Source organism: Magnolia sinica, chromosome 2 (assembly GCF_029962835.1).
Source record: "Magnolia sinica isolate HGM2019 chromosome 2, MsV1, whole genome shotgun sequence".
Classification (NCBI taxonomy): domain Eukaryota; kingdom Viridiplantae; phylum Streptophyta; class Magnoliopsida; order Magnoliales; family Magnoliaceae; genus Magnolia; species Magnolia sinica.
The window spans coordinates 125,091,982-125,112,890 of record NC_080574.1 but is presented as its reverse complement, the minus strand read 5'-3'; the positions used below and the strand labels follow the sequence as shown (position 1 = coordinate 125,112,890).

General features: G+C 39.0%; 1 protein-coding gene across 1 annotated transcript in view; it reads left to right on the top strand.

The window, feature by feature from the left end:
- Positions 1-19,528, top strand: part of LOC131237553 (uncharacterized) — a 30,305-nt gene extending 10,777 nt beyond the window's left edge. Inside the window, exons 5-11 of the mRNA XM_058235376.1 lie at positions 4,864-4,953; positions 5,435-5,519; positions 5,613-5,708; positions 10,132-10,346; positions 10,397-10,485; positions 18,415-18,514; positions 19,287-19,528. Of these exons, the coding sequence (XP_058091359.1) occupies positions 4,864-4,953; positions 5,435-5,519; positions 5,613-5,708; positions 10,132-10,346; positions 10,397-10,485; positions 18,415-18,514; positions 19,287-19,331 (720 nt within the window). The 3' untranslated portion in view covers positions 19,332-19,528. The remainder of the gene's footprint in view (positions 1-4,863; positions 4,954-5,434; positions 5,520-5,612; positions 5,709-10,131; positions 10,347-10,396; positions 10,486-18,414; positions 18,515-19,286) is intronic.
- Positions 19,529-20,909: the final 1,381 nt, after the last annotated feature.

Here is a 20,909-nt window from a genome sequence, read left to right as displayed (position 1 = left end):
CGGCTAGCTGATTTTCTGAGGATGGATATCGACTAGAGATGAAGAGTGCCAATCTGGAGATTTTGACGAACAAAGTGATAATCTATATCAATATTTTTGGTTCTTTCATGCAAAAACCTCATTTTGAGCAATATGAAGCATCTTGATCTTCACAATAGATAGGAGTAGGATCCTGAAGATATGCTCCCGTATTGAATCTATTGATAGAAGCCATCTTACCCAAACAATTCAGAGGTAGTGTGAGCGAGTGCTCTGTACTCTACTTCTGTTGAAGATCTAGAAACAACTTATTGTTGCTTGCTTTTCTGAGAAATCAGAGAGCCAAGAAAGATATACAAACCTATGGTGTATTGTTATTCGATAGTGTCTGACCCAATCAAAATTAGAGCAATCTGTGAGAATCAGTGAGCTGTGGGAAGAGAGGATAGCTTGAGAAGGTGTAGCATGTAAATAGCTAAGAATCTGAGCCACAATAGCCCAGTGAACAGTGATAGGAGCAGAACCAAATTGGCTCACCATGTGAACCCAAAAATAAAAAATAAAAGATCTATGTCAGGCCTTGTAACCATAAGTTATACAAGACCGCCAACTATTTAATGATAGTGGGTGGGATCACAAAGAGGCACCCCATTGATGATTTTAACTTGGTATTCAGTTCCAAAGGAGTGCCTACTATTTTGTCATGTGTGAGGCTTTGCTGGATAATATCTTCAGTGTATTTCAATGGGAGATAACCTTAGGAGAATATGCCACTTCAATCCAAGCAAGTACCTTTAACAATCTAGGTTCTTCATATCAAATTGTTGGTGCAGAAATGTCGCTCCTAGTTCTAAGCATGCCATCAACATAAAGAAGAAGAATTCTTCCACAGGAGGAAGTAAAACAGTGCAGAATCATGAACCTCTGCTGACAATCAGTTTCCAGATGAGCAATACTAAAACATTCAAAGGAGGCTCTTGGAGCTTTTTTAAGTCCGTAAAGGGCTCACACAATACGTGATGAGGAAGATTAGTGAGACCAAGTATTTGTCATATAAATCTTTTTTTCTTTTTTTTTTATTAAGTCAAATGACCATTGATGACCATTGATAAATGCATTTTGACATCATTTGGTATAGGTGGCATTGACCGACGGAAGCAACATAATAGAAGCAACATAAATTAATGTTTGGACAAGGTCTTTTTAGCAACGGGGGAATATCTCCTCATAATCAATGCCATTTTGTTGCTTGCATCTTTTTGTAACTAGCCAAGCTTTATAACACTCGATCACTCCATCAAAATTGGTCTTAAATTTATACGCCCATTTACATCCTATAGCAATAGCATCTTTACCAGATGGAAGCTGAACTGAATCCCAGGTTTTAAGTTTTGTTAAGAGCTGAAAATTCCTTAGCCATAGCCTATTGCCAGTGAGGATGAGTAGAAGCTTCTTTATTTTATTGAGATTCATGATAGGATGATGTAAGAAAGGTGAGGATGAAGGTTTGTTTCGCTGGTGATAAACCTTTATAGAAGGAAAAGGTTTCTTGGGAGAAGTTGATGAAGAGGAATCATAAGAAGGAAGTAAGTCAGGAAAAGGAACTAGGGGAAACAAAGGAGTTCTTTTCAAAGAATTAGAAGCAACCATCACAGTATAAAAGAGAATATGCTAACATGTCGAGAAATGTGAAGACAATTTGCTTTTTGGATCATAACACTGAGTTCCTTTTTGTTCAATTTGACATCCCAATAGATGACAAATCATGGGAAAGTTTGGTTCTTTCATGTTTAGGGAGAAGAGCAAAGCATGTAGAACTAAAGACACATAGATTATTATAATCTAGGTGTTCTCGAAATAGCCACTCATACGGGGTTTGTGTCGCGCCCCAAACCCAGCCTCCCGCACGGCCGATCCACGTTGGCCGGACCTGGCTCGTGACGCGTCGGACTCCAAGTTTGGCACCCGGGATCCATTAACCAAGTCCCGAGATTGTCGCCCAGCTATAAATTTTACGGGTAAATTTTTTTCTTTCCTATATTCTTGTGATGTATATAAACCTGATGTATAAAGTGGCTATGTATAGTGAAGAAGTTACTTTGTGCACAGTGTATGCTTGTCTCTGTTATGATACCATAAAATAGAAGGGAGAAAAAAAATCCTCAAAATCTATAGTTGAGCGCCGAGCTCAGGACTTGGCATATGGGCGCTGGGTGCCAAACTCAGAGTTCGACACATCGTGAACTAGGTTTGGCTACCATGGATTGGCCATATAGGAGGCCGGCTTCGGGGCGCTATAGTTTGTCCAGAGAAAACAGATGAGCGGGTTCAATTGATTAAATAGCAGTTAAAGCTGCTTCTCCCCAAAAGAAGATGAGAACAGAAGAAGAGTGACGAAGAGAAGATGCAGTTTCTAGAATGTCTTTGTTGCCTTTTGGCCATGCTTCTATTTAGCCATATATGGACATTATAACTGAAATAAAGTTCCATTTTCAGATAAGAAATCATGAAATTGTAATGAAATATATTCACCACCAAAACCTGATATGAAAAGTTTGATGTTGCTAGAAAATTGTGTTTTTACCATGGAAACAAATGAAATCAGCTTGTCATTTCATTAAGTATATCCATGTGTTGCATGAATAATCATCAATAAAAGAAACATAATAAACCACCCCTCCTTTGCTAGGCCGGGTGCCGGTCCTTAAACATTAGATGAATAAGATAAAAAGGTGCTGAAGCAACAAAATCACCTTTACTGAAGGCTGAAGGGCAAAGTTGAATGTTTAGACAGCTTACATCTGGCAGAATCATTTATTTCAAAAGGGTTAACATTTCCTAACACTCCAGAGGAAAGAAAACTTTTAAACAAGAAGAGGGGATATGTCCTAATTGAGAATGCTAAAGATAAAACGAAGACTGATCACTGATGTAATGTGGTGGAAGCAACAACTGCATAAATGATGAACAACCAAGAGAGAAACAAATTATAACCACAATTAGCAGGTTGATAATAACCACAATTGTTATTGAGTTGACTAACAATTGAGAATTTGAGAGGCAGTTTAGGAACACAAAAAACATTAGAGACTGAAAGTAAACCAGATGAGGATGCTGTAGTAATAGAAACAATTTTAGTAATGGGCAGTGGTGAACCATATGCGGTCTGAATAGAAATAGGAAGAGAAGGAGTCCGGGCTTAGTAAGAAAAGTGATGTCACCACTCTTGTGCATGCACCTGCAGTGTACTGTATCTATTGGACCTACTATATTTTTGTGCTCCTTCATTGTACCATGCCTATAATATCTTATTATAGTTATTCTTATCCTCTATCGTCTAACTATAGGATGTAAGACTCTATTTAAAGAGAGCTCTCTTTTGAGAATGCGTCAATAAAATATAGAGATTCATTTCCTTGGAATCTTGTACTTTGTTTTTGTGAGATTCTGACAACAGTGAGAGCACAGAGCAATTTGATCTTGCAATGTACCATACTAATGTCTTGTAGACTATTTAGATGTGTTTATAAAGTAAAAGCTTTCTATTTATTGTCTACAATTGTTATAGACCTAAAGTAGGTATAGCTTGTAATATAAGAAGAGGATGGCTTGTCTCGGTCAGGAATGAGACATTCTCTCTTTCATCTCTTGATTCTTTCTTTCTCTTTGAAATTCCTTAACTTTTGTTAATCTCAGGAGTTCTCTCATTTGAATTAGGTTTCTAGGAACTCAAATCAGCCAACATGATCCAGTTTTAGTGATGAGGAATTATATGATCTGCGATCTTTGGATCCACAGTATCATCTGGTTTTCAGTTTGTTCTAGTGGGGGTAGTGGTAGATTTATATATAGACCATTGGTCTGTTGCAACCCACCCTAGTTGTACCATCAACAAAAAATCTTCTCAATAAGTTAATCCTCATCTTTATATTTGTGGCCTGCAAATTGATGGTTAAGAAGACACTTGATTGTCCATATTCTACTGAGAAAAGGCCCAAGATTGCGAAACTTTTGGCGCATGCTCCATCCATAGTGGGTCACCACAAACCAATGATAGCGTTACCGAACCATGGGCCCAACTTGTGTAAGTAGAAAAATAAAAGAGTTGAAAGCTAGAGAAGAAATGAGAGAGGAAGAGGAGAGAGGGAGAGGAAGAAATGGCAGTGTTGTGTTAGGTCTTAAGACCGTATCTGAGATAGTAGTAATTAGTGAAAAAAAGAATACTTGTACAAACCAGTGAAGTAATTCTATCTCCAACTGTCCAGAGCTAAGAGGTGAAGCTTGTAGTTCGTTTTAATGTTTATTTTACTTTGATTCAAGTTATTGGATCTATATGTTGAACAATTCATTATTTTGGTTTGAATGAAGAAGTAATTCTAGTTTATTTTGATCCATTGTTGAGTCCGGGCACATTGGATGCTTATGAAGACAACACAAACACCTCTATATATATATATATATATATATATATATATATAACTTGAAAGGAAAGGTTACGGTACTCCACTGGGTATACAATAAACACACACGCACACACACACACACACACGTACACATATACTTCCACAGTATAAACTGAAAATGCCATTGTGCATGTCCTTGTGTCGATGAGCCATATAACTTGTCTTTAGTCAAAGGTCTATTTCCATTTAAATCAGAACTTACATTTTATAAAGAAGTCTGTCCATCAGAGAGTTCTCCAGCTGCCAGATGACGTCCAGCAGTTCTCATTTGACAGAACTTTGGCTTTCCTAGCTTGGACAACTCGTGTAGTTTTTGGCCTGTCTGTGTGCTTTATTTTAATTTTTTCCTCTTCAAACAACAAACCTTTTACTATCTGTAAAAGAACATTTCTCCAGCATAAGTGCTTTATCTTGATTGTAGATACCATTTTCCCTGATTTTGAGTTCTCAAGGACGTGAAAGTTATGAAAGATTTTATGAAACCTTCCATGGGGCAAATATCAGCATCCAGGTAAAATATTTTCGCTTTTCAAAGTTCATCTTAAAAAAAAAAGTTATCAACTCTCGTTTAAGTTGGGATCATTATTCATCATTTGTATTAGGTGTTTTCAAGTCTCATTGACACCACAAACACCTATTCGGTCCATCAAATCGTGGGCGTCGTTGTGGATGGAGCATAGCTTGAAAATACACTGATTGGATGATGTTAGCCATTTGATTTTGCCCATTGAATTTGCACATCGGACCATTTTATTTTTGACCATCCATTTGATGGCTTCTAAGCAAATGGTCAGAATTGCCCATTCGGTTGAATTTTCGGGCTGTTCCATCCTCAATGGGCCTACAACTTTGGCGGTTTGGATATGTGTGCTTGTAAGCCATGTGTGCTGTGGATGAGTTGCTATAATTCAGAATTGTATCAGCCACACATAGGGCCAAGTCTTGTCTCGATAGTTTACTAGATGTTTGATGTCTAATGCTTCCTATAATAGTATCTGATAACTGCAGATATAACAAGAGGATACCTACATAAATCTCTATCTGCTACGATGGAGTTCATAATCGAAAGTGATAGGGGTAAGAGTGCGCATCTTATTTGTTTCTAATTCTTACCAAGTAACTGAAATATTTGGCCTGCTGATAACTTCTATTTCATCATTCCGTTTCCAGCCAATCTTCTGGTGGGGCCAGTTTCTCCTGAAATGGTTAGCTTTTACATTACTCAAGACACTCAGCGGCATCAGTTACTTCCTGAATTGCGATCAGGTTTCTTTGTGGTTACTTTTTCTTTTTGGGATGACCTCTCAACAATTTAAGTCATAACTACAGAAGGCAACTAATGTGCTTTTGAGTATATCAATTTGTTGATGCATGGTTTAAGAAATAGGTGCTCAGACTTGATAATCGTCCTACTTAACTTTTTTCTGAAAACTGAGAACCAGGTTAAACTTCCCTTGATTTTAGGGGACCCAAAAACTTGGCTGAGGTTCTCATCGATTCCGCTGCTTCTTCTCTTCTTCTTCTTTTTTTTTTTTTAAAAAAAATTATTTTTTAATTTTAAAGAAAAGAAAAAAGAACAGAAAACTGTGCAGCTCACATTATTAATTCTTCCTGGTGGCAGTTGGACCTACCTGTCCCAGACTGGGTAAAAGGGGAGGGTTGATGTTAGGTAGGAAGACGGTCGTCAAACTTTTGCCAAGCTACCATGAAAATGATTCCTGTTTTGAATATTGATGATGAAAGCTCGGAGTATTAAAAGACCAGCAAAGTGATTATTGACTTGGTCAGATTTTTTACGAAATGAATTTTCTTTGTAGATGCAGTAACTTGGCTGACCAGCAAAGTGAGGTTGAGTTGTAGTTGTTTGGGGGTTGACTGGGTGCAGGTCGAATTGAATTCTTAAGCTTTGGTAGTTGAATTTTGCAGATGATTCAGGTGTTTTGGGTAATGCTGTTGTATCATGGATTCTACTTCAATCTCACTCATAAATCATAATCCTGAATCAATCATTGGTCATTCCACTCTTTCTAGAAACTTAAAAGTGATGATATGGGGTATCAAGAAATATCAAAATTTATTGGAGACTTGAAATGTATCATTTTTCAAAGATCTTCCACAATCATTGGTAGAACAGTTACATGTTTTGAAAATAGTAAAGCATCCTGAAGCAAGGTAAGCAAGTCTTGTTTTGAGCCAAACCAGGTTGATTGTTCCTTTTGTTGTGCAAGTTTCTTTCACCCTTTGAAAGTGATCAACCCCCCCCCCCCCCAGAAAAAAAGGACCCAAAAAGGTTATTGTTTGTTATGATTGGTACTCTTTGTCATACTACATCTGTCTCGTGAAGCTTCTTTAATGGATGCTTTGTTTTCCACTATGACCATTGCTGCATGTGCGGTGTGCCCATGACTTTTCTTGGACATGCATTTTCTTTTTTCTGTGATGTGGATGTTGCTCTATCAAATCACTATTTCTTGAAGTTAGGATCGTAAATCAGTCTTTGAATGATTGCTCTGGTTACCCTTTTTGAGTATATTCTCTTGTGGATCCTAACTTAAGTACCAGCCATAGAGAAATTGGTCACTATTGGCCGTTGTTACAAGGAACTCTGCTCCCCATCCCTATAACTTATACAATTCTTGCAGGTCGGTCCACAGAACTACCATTTCTTCCTTCTCATTCCACCTGATCATGTGTGCATTCCATCATAGATGAGAACTTTAACAGTTTTGGTGGTGTTTAAGGGATGGGAAGCTATTACGATGGTCTATGGACCTATCGATTCAGGTCCCAGAGCTGATATGTGGGAGTAATCGGATGGTATTAAAAGGAGGTAGAATAAGACTTTAATTCATTCAGTTTCGCTATGAAAAAAAGGGGTTAAAGAATCACTTAAAGCATGTGGGATTTCTCTGCCTGGGTTGATAGACGGAAGATGATTGATCTGCTGATGTCTGGGGTTAAAGTCACATGGTCTAATTATTCGGAGGATCTGTTGATGTTTAGACCCAATTGGTTCTTGGTCCTAATGAATTGGGATGAACAATTCCCATGAGTTGTTCATTGCGATATTGGGCTTCCAAAATTAGATCATTCTTCAGTAACTTTGGAAGCGAACTGTGAATCCTGGGGACAAAGTCCATTTTGGTTTGAGCTGATGTGGCTGGAAGAGGAGTATTTTATCAAGAAGGTGAAGGATTGGTCGAGATCTTTTTGCGTTTAGCTCAAGTGGTAGACTGAGTGAAAGATACCTCGTTTCAACACTAAGGTCTTGGTATCAATTCCCTAGTGGGGGTGGCTAACATTGAAGTGTGAACTGACAGTGGGTGTACTAACAAGCTAACAAAAAAAAAGAAGAAGAAAAAAAAAGGGTTGGGATGGTCACAGGTTGATGATTAAGTTGAAAAGATTGGAAGGCCTGAGTAAGCAATGGAAAAGGCATTCTTCAGTAACTTTGGAAGCGAAGTGTGAATCCTGGGGGCGAAGTCCATTTTGGTTTGAGTTGATTTGGCTGGAAGAGGAGGATTTCATCAAGAAGGTGAAGGATTGGTGGAGATCTTTTTGTGTTGTAGGTTGGGCTGGTCACAGGTTGATGATTAAGTTGAAAAGATTGGAAGGCCTGAGTATGGAATGGAAAGGGGACCATTGTGGACTGGCCTCAGATTGTGCAGTTTTCGCATCCTTGGGCCTTTCCAAAATGCTCCTAGCATAAATCCTGGCCTTTGCTGCTAATTGGTTTGTGGGACTTGTTCCATGTTGACGCAGAGGCTCAATTCACGAGCATTTAGTTTATTTGTGGTGTGACTGGTGCTGTTGGTTTAATGATACCACCAGATATCTTTCAATCAGAATTGACACTTATGATAGCGGCTCTCTAAGGACAATATAAAGAGTTGCCAGTGAGAGTTTTTGTTTACTCCTTGGCTTGGAAATATCTCTTTTTCTGTATCCATGAGGAGGCCACCAATACTTCCTACATGAGCTGCTGGCTGAACTTTTTATCTATAAATCAATTAAATTCATTGAAGTCATACTATGACTGGGTATTTATTTGCCCATATAATACTATTTTCTTTACTTATGGAAAACATTTATTTTGAAGTACGTGGGATTATAGGATCCTCAAGCTGAGGCTATCCTTTTTTTTCCTGTTGGCTTGTTAGTACAAGAAACACTGTCAGTACACACTCCACTGTTAGCCACCCCCACTAGGGAATCGATACCAAGACCTTAGTGTTGAAACGAGGCATCTTCACTCAGTCTAGCACTTGAGCTATGGATCAGGGTGTAGCTGAGGCTATCCATTGAATACTTGGGTTTTCTGTTTTTAGAAGTGGTGCCTGCAGTCCATTGATCCAGACCATTGGTCTGTTGGGGCCCACCTTGGGTGGAACATGCCCCATCTCTTTGATAGGGTAATCCTATCCTTTCAATTTGTAACCTGCATATAGACAGTCAAAGGTCCACATTCTGAGAAAAGGCTCAATATTCGAGGATAGAATCTCCAGTCTGAGTGATTTATGGGGTACGGTCAATGTCGTCAAAACTGCTATCATATCGTAGATTGTAATAGGGGTTGAATCGTATCAAATCGCAAATCGTAAGAAATCTTTTTTTATAGTTTTCTTTAAAAAATTAAAAAAAACGAAAAATATAAATAAATAAATAAAATTAAAAACTCATCAATCATCCTTTTGCCATCAATATGCACAAAGTAATACCATGTCATGATAGAGTTGGAGGATTCTTATCTTTCCTTTATTTTTTTTATTTTATTTTTTGTCTTTCAAGAAATTTCCCTTGAAAAACATGCAAGAGTCTTTTAATAATTTATGTTCTTGTTACCTTACTTGAATGTAGAATCATGTTGGAAAGTGGCATTTGATACTGTAGACTGACGAAAAAAGATATTTTGATTTCTAAACATCATTCCACAATACATATAATTCAACATGATTGTAACCATCCATAAAAACATTCCAGATAAAGTTGTACATCAATTTGGTGTTTCAACCAATTAGGAAGTAAGAAATCATAAAAAAAAGCTCCATGATTTAACTTTGAAGAGAATATATATATATATATAAAATCTCTTAGAAAGGACAAATACAATAATTTACCTTTTCTAAATGATTCTTAATGCCCCCACCAATTTAAAAACATAAAATGAAAGCCAAGTGAAGCTTAAAATAGAAGAGAACAAGTCTAATTTGAATCGTAAATCGTAGAATTCAAATCATAGAATTGTAGGATTCATATAAAAAGGAATTCAAGGTGGGATTCGAATCGTTTTGCTTACGATTCGACTCAAATCGTAAGTCATAAATCGTAGGATTTTTGACAACATTGGGCATGGTCCATACATGGTGCATCCTGTCAAGCCAATGCTTGGGTAATTGAACCAAGTGTCCCATTTGTACATAACATGAGTATACTGTGCATGATCCTTGGGTCAAGGATCATATAATCCCTGTTTTAAACGTAGTTCTTTTGTCATTTTTTTGGTGGTGGGGTATCCTTTCATGCAAATGTTGCTTTTTTCCCCATCACTACATCTTATCCACATTATGCTGCAAATAACATAAAATGCCTATTTCAAGTGCAGAAGCCATATTTATGTGACATTTCAGCTTCAAGAACTATAGGTTTGGAATGTGTACAATTTATACTCATAGGAAATATTTTTGAGCAGGTGGATTCCGAATTATGGGAAAAATCTGTACCCAGAGTTCTTTGTCGGATCCTGTTAGTGGTGATCTAACCGTTGAAACATCTGCAGTTCCCATACACTCCATTGATATTCAGTTGCTTCGAGTAGAGTCGATTCTCGTTGGAGATAGGGTTGTGACTGAGACCTCTGTGATTCAGACCACACAGGCAAGCAACTTTTCATCACTTGACAAACTAGTTTATTGTAGTTGAATTTGTTTAACAAGAATGTTTCTTGCACTTATTAGATAGCAGACGGAGATGTTTGCCGATCCATGACTCTACCCATCTATGTCATGATTCCACGGCTTTTGGCATGTCCTACTGTGTTGGCGGGGTAAGCTGCGGTATTACTTGTTACTGGTTAGTGGAATGAATGCTTCCATTAAATAATTTAATTTCCCCATAAACAGGAACTATAGGGTGTCGCGCAGATTGGAAATTCCTTCTATATGGTGGCCTACAAATAGAGGGTTAGGAGAAAAGGTACCAGCATCTTTTTGAATTCAACCAAAAAAGGCCAACATTGAAGGATTAGGGTGATTGGGTCCCCATGTGCGGAAACCTGTGGATCTGTTTGCTGATGAGCAGGGCCCTATAGTCCCTCTTCCTTAAAATGCTTTTATTGTGGTGCTGTATTTTCATACTAGAAAAGCCAGCTTTGTGTATATTACTTGGTTTACGAACCGTGGCAGTTACCTTTTGTTTCTACTGAAATAGTTAATTTTGCATGTATGGAATATAAGTGAAACTGACGGGGCATTGAAAATGAATGCTTGGTTGGAAACTATTTGCAAGCTATAGTATGAGACACATTGCAGGAAGAATTGCATTTCTGGTTTCTAGCAATAATAGTATTTCTATTTTTCATCCTCAATAATGTATGATGTGCACATTATAATTCATTAAGTCATCAATCTTTATTTATTTATTTATTTATTATTTTATTTTTTCGTGATTAGTAATAACCTTCTGCCTCTTTAGAAATTGTTCGTGTTAGCGTGCGAGTATAGATGTGTGTTGTACCCAGGCTACCTAACCATTTTTTTTGTATAAAAATAGAGAGGGGAAGGGACTCAAAAACCTTAAACCCTAATTCTTCACTTCATAGTTCACACAATATTAACTGTCAACAGCCTTGTCTAGCAGCGGCAATTGCTGCCATCAGTAGCTGATGAGGACATCACTTCACGTACACCCTTGCGTACGTATCAGAGGAGGAAGCGGGCCACCCCGATTTTCTTGTGGTTAGGCGAGTATCCGTGATCGTGATGAAGACCCCATGTGCATGTGCGGGCATCTGGAAGGCCCCATACTGGGAAGATGTACATGGGCTGCTTTATGGAGTGATCTAGACCCTTGGATTAGAGGGACAGGATGATTGGGCCGTTGGATCACATGATCGGGCCATTGATCGTGGATCGTCTACACTAGTTTTTCTCAGCTTTTATCAACTTATAGGATTTAGTTTCGTTTATGTTATGTTTGGACACCATTATCGGTATTTTTAGTTGATTTTAGTTAGACTAGGGTTATTTTCGTCAAAATTCACAAAACATAGTGTTTATTGTAATTTTCGAACTTTCTTGGAGCTATAGAAGAGGTTGGGTGTGTGACTCTCTCCCTTACTGGATTTTGTGATAAAAAAAAGAGAAAAAGCTCTTGCTTTCTTTTTCTTCTTCTTCCATTTTCATGCGATTTGAAGATACTTCCATGCGATTTGGAAGGGAGATTGGTATGAAGCTAATTTTCAGTAACGGAGGTGCGAGGTCTCTATCTATCCCCACACCATAATCTCTTTTTCCCTCCATCAAGGTATTTTCTTCAAGTTCTTCGATTCTCCCATCGTAAGTCGTCACCTTCTTGTAAACCCATCTTTCCTTTACCTTTCTTCCATTCCCAAAACCCTAAACCCTAAATCTAAAATCCCTAGCTTTCCTACTTTCCCAAATTACCCAAACCCTAATTTTTACCCAAGGTTGTATTAGACCTTCTACTTTGAAATAGATTATACCCTATGCTAATTGGATGTCCCTGCATCCATTAGACCCTAGTTTCCTTTTATTTAATGATATCATGTTACAGTGTTGGTAACTTAGCCTAGGATTATGCATGATGTTCTTTTGGTTTTCATGGTATTCGTAATGATTATGGAAATGTTTGTGTTTGTGTTTTTTTTTTTTTTTTTGTTAATTGTCTTAATTTTGTTACTCGATTTCACATGTTATTTAATTGATGCATCGGACTTGCTTCAAATTTGGTATCAGAGATGGTTCTTTTTTTTTTTTGTTTTAAAGCGTAGATTAGTCTATCGTCAATCCCTCTTTGTGGTGAAAATTTACTATAGAACCCCTTAACCCAGATCGTAAAAATCGCTGAGCTTTCGGGCGCTCCGCCCTAAACCCCGGGTAGGGGCGTGCTGCCCCCTACACCCCCAATGACCTCGACTTGCGTACCAACTCTGCGAAGGGGATGTATTTTGTTGAGTTTAGTTAGCCATTTTTCTAAGTTTTGTTGAGTCCCCTTATAGATCTAGGCTATATAGGATTTTTTTATGTAGCATCTAGGTTAGTTTTATCATTGTTCTAACATTGTCCTAGGACCTAGAGTTTTCCTTTTAGAGTTTCCTTGTGTATGCCCACTTATTCGGGACATAGTTTTGGTTTAAAACCCATAATGAATCTAGAGCAGATTGCTGAGGTCTTTAATGTTAACCGTTTGATGACCATTGAAGCGCACAATAGAACCAATGCCACTCAATTAACTGCGACCAATGCACGCGTCAATCAACTTGAGGCCTCCTTACATGCATACCCCGACAGGGGAAGACGTTTAATCTCAAGTTGGAGATCAAGTTGTTAGGCGGGAGCGTGGTCGTGGCCAAGGCGTTGGCCATGGTCGAGCACACGTGCCACTACCACATGAAGAGCGTTATTATGACTGTTATGATCCAGATGCACACGTCATGAAAGGTGTCAAAGTTGAAGCTCCCGGTTTTGATGGTTACTTCGACCTCAAAGCATTCCTTGATTGGTTGGCAGACATGGACTACTGTTTTGAGTGATATGATATGTCTGATGCCCGTCGAGTGAGATTTACCAAGATGAAGTTGGTTGGACAGGCCAAACTTTTTTAGACCAACATGGAACGTAAAATTGAAAGGAGAGGAGAACCACTAGTTGTGCAAGAGGCCGAGATGAAAGAGGTCCTTAAAGAAAAGTATCTCTCTTTCTTATCACCAGAAGCTCCTAAACCAGTGGCATGCTTTGCGCTAGGGATCCATGACTGTGCCCAAGTTCGAGGAGTACATGATGCGATGTGACATTGACAAGGACTCGATGATTATGTTATCCAGATTCAGGACGGGCGTCCACTTTAAGATCTAACGAGAACTTCATTCTTGTGATGTTGGCACATTGGAGCAAATGTACCAAATGATGCGAGACATTGAACACTACCTCAAGGCATCGGTTGGTAAACGTTATGACTCTCGGGATGTAAATGTCAAGAATTACTCTTAAGGGGCTAAGCCTAACATAGGGAGTCAGTGTAGACCCAAAATTGGGTCCCATCCTAACCATAGAGATGTCAAAGGAAAAGGTATAACAAGTAATAGCTCTAGGGGAGGTGAGCAAACGCGATGCTTTAATTGTCATGGAGTTGTCCACTTTGCGCATCAATGTCCTTCGAAAGAAAGGAACAAGGCCCTGGTGATTGACGATGGTGAGGAAGGAGATGAACAGGGTGATTATGAAGAAGAAGTCTATCAGCCCAATACCACTGGTGCTAATGATTAGGAAGAAGAAGAAGATACAACACCACTTGCAGTAGTCAGGTGCGCTTTGACCAATGCTAAGAAGAATGATGATTGGCGTCAGACTACGATATTTTACTCCTATGAAAAATGTGGGGAGAAGAATTGCAAGGTGATATCGATAGTGGTAGTTGTACCAATGTGGTCTCTACTAACAATTTGTCCCGTTTGGGTTTGAAACTTGAACCGCACCTTCAACTCTATAGAGTGTCATGGGTGGATGCATCTTCTATGCCTGTTACCCAGCGATGTCTCGTGCCCGTTAATTTTGGATCCCATTCAGATTCGCTGTGGTGCAACGTCTTACCTATGGATGTTGGACACATCATTTTGGGATGACCTTGGCTATTCGACCACGATGTGATGATATATGGTCGCTCAAATGTATGTTCATTCATGCATCAAAGCAAAAAGATATCTCTAGTTCCTCTCCCACCAAAAACGCGATGCGGAGAAGAAAATTGAGGGGAAGTCAGGTAACCAGAGGGATACGAGGAAGTCCCATGTTATCAACGCCAAGGAAATTAAGAGAGAGACAATGGTGGATACGATGGCGTACACCTTAGTGGCGAGAGAAGTTACACCCGAGGTTTGTATAGAGGGACCCTAAGGTGAAGCCGATTATGGACGAGTTTCGCGATGTATTTCCAGAGGACTTACTAGATGAGCTTCTACCCATGAGGGACATCCAACATGCCATTGATCTTGTCCCATTCGGGTGACCAATTTGATTACCTTGTTCATTGTCCAGACGGGTTGCATCTGGATATGATTTTGGATTGCCATACGTAAGTCATCGATGAATCTGGCGACCTGTTACGACTCAGTCTCGACTAGATTGTTTTTCGCGGACAAGTGATAGAATTTCTCTGTATAATCCCTCACGGATCGGCTATAATTCTAGTATTGTTGGAAGTTGGAACAATACCTGATCATAGTCACTCGGCAAGAATCGTGTCTGTATCAAAGCTTCATCCACTGCCAAGTGTGGATGGGTGCTTTCATCTGCCTGGTTTGAGTAAGTTGGAGTTATTCCCACCGAGTTGAGGCTCCGCCCTTCAACTTGTAGGCTAGGGAGATCGACCTTCATTATAAAATCCCTATCTCAATTTGGCTTGATGCCCATTCATTTTTCTTGTTGGATAATCATATCATCAATCTCCTCATCGCTAGATCCACCATCTTCAGGCGTTGCTCTGTGATTTGGCACTGGTATCACGCCATGAACATGATGATTGCGAGCCCCAACCCCAACCTGAGGCCGCTCATCATCACGAACACAGATTTTCCCTTAAGGCCTCCATCATGTGGTCAATAGCTGCCTGCAGTCATTGTATGGCTTGCTGATTCTCCCTTTGGAAAACTTCAAGTGTTGCCGCTCTAGAATTAATCCCTGGAGCACAGTCCATGGGAGTGTTGCTTGTAACATCATTAGATGCTATCGAACTGAGGAAAAGCCGCGCTTTAATACCAACTGACGTAGGGAAGAACGTGTCGGGATAATGAGAGGAATATCATTGTCTTCCTCAAGTGTGCTTAAAACCTTGAATCCACGAGGTAGTTTCTTGAATCCACACGATAAAAAGAGATAAAAAGCTCCAATATTTTATTGAATAATGTCTAATGTATGTTTTTCTCAATCACACCATTAATACAGAAAAATAAACCAAAATTTGTAATTACCAAAAATAGCGAAATTCTAATCCTAATAGAAGTTACCCAAAATAGTAAAACTAATCTAAAGCCTAATTTGCCAAAAATTGATAATCTATACAAACCTTACTAGAAGAGTCCTCACATGATTACAAGTTATTTCTGAAAGAAGAAGAATTTAAAACTCTAAAAATAAGGAAATACTACAAAATTCGAAATTACTAAAAATAGTAAAATTTTCCTAAAATCCTGTTTTTGAACTGGAAGCGTGCGTTTTCTTGTGAAATAGACTAATGCGACTCTGGTCGGTTGGGCACGGATGGCTTGTTCCAATCAAAATTCACAAGTCGTGCGTCTCGTAATGATACCCGGATCGTGACTGATTTACGGTTCACACTTCAAACGACAATTTCTCCCTATCCGGACTGATTTTCTTCAATCTGGCCGCGCCTAGGACCCAATTACATCATCTCCTATGTAGGAAAGGGCCCGGATCTAATAGATTACTTCTGCTTCCATTTGGCCTTCTTCTGGTCCAGCCATGCTAGGAATGTACATGTGCCATGTCCTGTATCAATTATTTGTAGATTGTAGTATCGAGTGGGTGAGCATTTAGTCAATTGTTAGCATATCAATTTGGATGATGTTTCCGTCAGCTCACTAGGCTCATTATGGGATGTGCATGGTTTCTCTAGATATGTTGGATGGGTTGTTGTTGGTGGAGATTCCTGCTTAAGTTTCTTGGGATGCATGCATCACCAGAAGAAAGCCAGCAGAGTGCATTAGTTAGAGAGTACAAGTGTTGGAAAACTGTAATTGATAACAGAGGATGCAAAACCAATTTCTCCAAGTGATGATTCTGTTGATGCATTGGGTCCGGGATTTTTAGAGTGGTATCATGTGCTGACTTGTGTGGCATTAGGTCCAGGTATCATGTGCGTTATTTGAGCTTTGTACTGTGAGTGGCATGTTATATACACGTGCTGACTTGCCATGCAAATGACACATATATCTCAATCCAAAAAGCCAAAATCATTGATTGATTGACCCTGGGTCCGGGATTTTTAGAGTGGTATCATGTTCGTCAAAATAGGAGGCATGTGCGTTATTTGAGCCTTGTACTGAGAGTGGCATGTCATATGCATGTGCTGACTTGCCATGCACATGGCACTCATATATCTCAATCCAAACAGCCAAAATAATTGATTGATTGACCCTGGGTCTTTTCTGATTGATTGAAGTTCCTCTCTGGATATGAACCACTGACTAATTTTCGTTTTGGTATTTTACAATGCTCAACCTGAGAATTCCTGTCATATATTGCTTGGGTTTTCAGTTTGTACAAGTAGGACCCATGTTTTGCTTATCCAAAGTATTGATATGATGGGCCTCACTATGGATGCTCCATGCACCAAACACATCCCAGGTTGGAAGACCCTAGCATCCCACTGAATTTTTGGTCCTCTTTTTTTTTTTTTTAAATATATTTTTTTATTTAGTTTTTGATATAGACTGCTGCTGTATTTTCTATCTTAACCATTATTTGCTGGTCACCGGTTGAAGGGTGAGAATTTGCACATCAGGGTGATTTTGAGTGCGCGGTCATCCAGTGTACTGTCCAACATACCTATGTTCTGATCACTGAACCACGCGTCCTGCTCACAGTCAAAACTCAGGGCAAAATTGAGTCATATTAGCCAAGACGACTAGGTTGCAGTGGTCTGTGTTCTGATTTAAACCCTTGCTGCAGGTAGATATTCTGACTGTGTTGAAACGAGTCAGAAAGAATCATAATGGTTTCAGTTTCTGGGAAAGTTGCACTGCTGAACCTTGTTTTGACTCCCTGCTCCTCTTCATCGAACCGAAACCCAAGTGTACTTTTAGATACCTTTCTTGTCCCTTCCCATTAACCATGCGAATGAGTGCTGGCCACCAAACAGGCGCTTAGGATTATCCAGGGTGATTTACGGGGTAGGGCCCATACATGGTGCTGAAAATTTGGATGATTAGGATTTCAGGTATATATTTGCATGTGTAAAATGCGTGCGCGTGTGTGTGCGCACGTGCGTGCGTGTGATGAGCTTTGCTAATCCCATAAGTGTGTAGGATATGCCATCTGTGGTACAGTATGATATAATTCCTCTATTGACATTTGTCATTACTGCTCTACCTTCTTTATGGGTTTCTCTGTATGAAACAGTTCTAAAACTCGGTGACTTGAAACTCAGTTGAACCAACTCACCTCGACGAGATTATGGCCAAGTCACCATAAAACTTGGTTGTATGCATGACTTGGCGTTAATAGTCGAGTAAACTTAAAGACTCAACTCGATTCAACATGACTCAAAGCAAGTCACTCGCTTGGGAAGATTTTTATTTTTATTTTTATTTTTATTTTTATTTTTTGTAGAAAATAAGAAATAGATTTTGAATTTGAGACCTCTAGCAAATGGAGTGATGTCTCTAATCAATGAGCCACTTGAGCACTTGCATCTTCCATTATTTCTACACTGTCTCTAATTACAATATTTAATATAATTTTAAATTATTGAGTTGAGTCCAGTGAAGATTCGTCCAAGTCTTTGACTCAACCTGACCTGGCTAGATGTCAGGTTTTCGAGTCTTAGAACTATGGTTTGACATGCCATGTCCCGTTAGATTTCAATAAAAATAAAAATAAATCATGGCTACAAATTACATATTTCAATCTCATGAGGTACTTTCATATTTCTTGCATTTTGGTAATTATCTTAAGAATCTTTTGCAATGTAATTAATACGTGTTGAATTCCACGTGCAGGCCATTTTCGATCGAGTTTCAGGTTTCCATAATCATTAGCTTCGAGTCTGAGATATCCAAACTATATCCCAAATCTGATCTCAGGACACCTAGGCTGTGGGTAAGTGTTAAAGTTTCGAAGTGTGCTTCTAGAGTTCAGTGTGCATTTGGGGCCATTTCTTAAATAGTGGCAACTCATCCACCGTACATGTGGAACACATATAAATCCAGATATCCAAGTTGTGGGCTCCATTTTGGATGTTGCATATCACAAAGATCACACCGGTCGGACTACACTAACCATTCAACGGCCAATGTCGGTAGTTTAGCCAGTGGCATTTGGGGGCTACGATCCATCCGCTAACTGGGCCTATGATTTGGACAGTCTGGACTGATGTACATGTATGAAACTGGTATGGTTGATGATTCTGCACCCATTCAAGAGTTGGCAGCAAATGCGCCCTTAGCCTAGCCCTCATGTTTTAAGCTTTACTAAGCCCATTCACATGTAGAAGTCAGCTAATGCACATACTATCACATATGCCAGCGTGGCAGACATGTAAGAATCAGGTCGATCCACCAGTCATGTGGGCCACAATTACTGAACCAATGTAGGGCTGTGAAAAATTGACCAAAGTTTTCTAACCCGTCCACTTATTTCTAATATCATGGCACACCTACTGAGTGGACCACCGTTATCATTCTGCAGTGGCATCCACACGGTGAGGTCCACATGACGGATGACTTTGACATTTCACCTGTGCACCATGCCGACGTATGCAGCCACATGTGCATTAGCTTGTACATGCATGTGGGCTTAGCAAAGCTCATGTTTTTAATCAAACACTGTCGGTTCTTTGTTTCTAATGGTGGTTCTCTTTCTTGATTTTCAGCTGGCAATGGAGACGCTACCACTGAGATTATACCGGACGAAGTGAGTGGTAATGAATGGCAAAAATGCCAAAATCTTCATTCTATACTGGCGTAAACAACAACCTGCAGTGAATTAATGTATTGCCTTGATTAGTATTCTCAGAGTGATGATTTGGCACTACGTTGGTAATTGGGTTGTCTCGTATAATCATATTGCTGATTGGATATGTGATGCATAATTAAGTTTGCGTTTGGATGTGCAGGTGAATTGAATTGAGAACATTTCAATTTAATCAAAAGGATATTACAATCGAGTGTGATCACGACCATTCAAATAATGGCCGAAGAAATGGACAATGAGACAGCTTCCACTCTTACTGACCATTTTGCCTGGGCTTTTAACTGTTTGGTTGTGATTATCCAGTCATGCTTATTTTTGCTCATGTGCAATCTATGACGGATTCCTCCCATTCAACGGTCTTCTTTGATGCTTATAGGTGGGCTCATGGTTGTCACTTATCATATGACACCATAGTAAGGTTGGTATGAAGAATTTGTTCATGATCATGATTCCGGAAACATTAATACATTATGGTATAGAAATAATCTGATCATGAGCACTGGCCCAGCTTAGATACTCGCTTCATCGGCTTTCTCTTCAACGTATGAAGCAGGGTAACAGTTGAAGAATAAACGTTCATGGTATTCTGGATACATTGGTTCACATGGCCCAATCGATTGATCTGAACTTTCTCTTAAATCCAGAGCGCATTTCATGAACTACTATGCACACTGACCGGATGATTGAATCCATCGTTGATCTGGTCATATTTTCTACAGTCACACCTTTACCAGGCCGTGGATTGGTTGGATGGTTAGGATTTTTATTTTTTATTTTTTATTTTTTTTTTAATTTTTATTTTTTATAACAGAAGTGATTCTTTATAATCATAAGTAACCAATGATGGGCCCTAATAAATAGATGGACCAAATTGTTGATTGGACCTTTTTTTTTGTGTGTGTGTGTGTTATAAAGTCCTGAGCATCCTGAAGGCTGTTGATCAAATGATTAACATTTGTAAGATTGGTTTGATTTTTGCCAGGTAGCCCATGAAATGTGCATTGGACCTGATGAAGGATGCTTTAAAATATGAAGGATTTAAAATTAGATGGGCTAAACAGAATATATGAGTGCAATTTTATTTATAATAAGAATGAAAATGAGAAAATAGTTAAGATTGCTAACTAAAAAGTTTTTGACCACTTTCGATACCCGGGGGCAATAATTCATGAGAGTGGACAGATCGAAAACGATGTTGTTTATAGAATTCAAGCTGGGTGGAATAAATGAGATGTGCCTCTGGAGCTTTATGTGATCATCATATACCACTCAAATTGAAATAGGCTAACTATGAGACCAGCCATGCTTTAATGGGATAGAACATTGGGCAATTAAAAAACAACATTCTTGTAGTATGTGTAGCTGAAATGAGGATGTTGAGATGGATGAGTTGTAAGACAAGGAAGGACAATTAAAAAAGAATACATTTGAAGAAACTTAGGAGTAACACCAATAAGTAATAAGATGAGGACAGTGGACTTAAATGATTTGGTCATGTGCAATGGAGACGAAGTATTGTGGT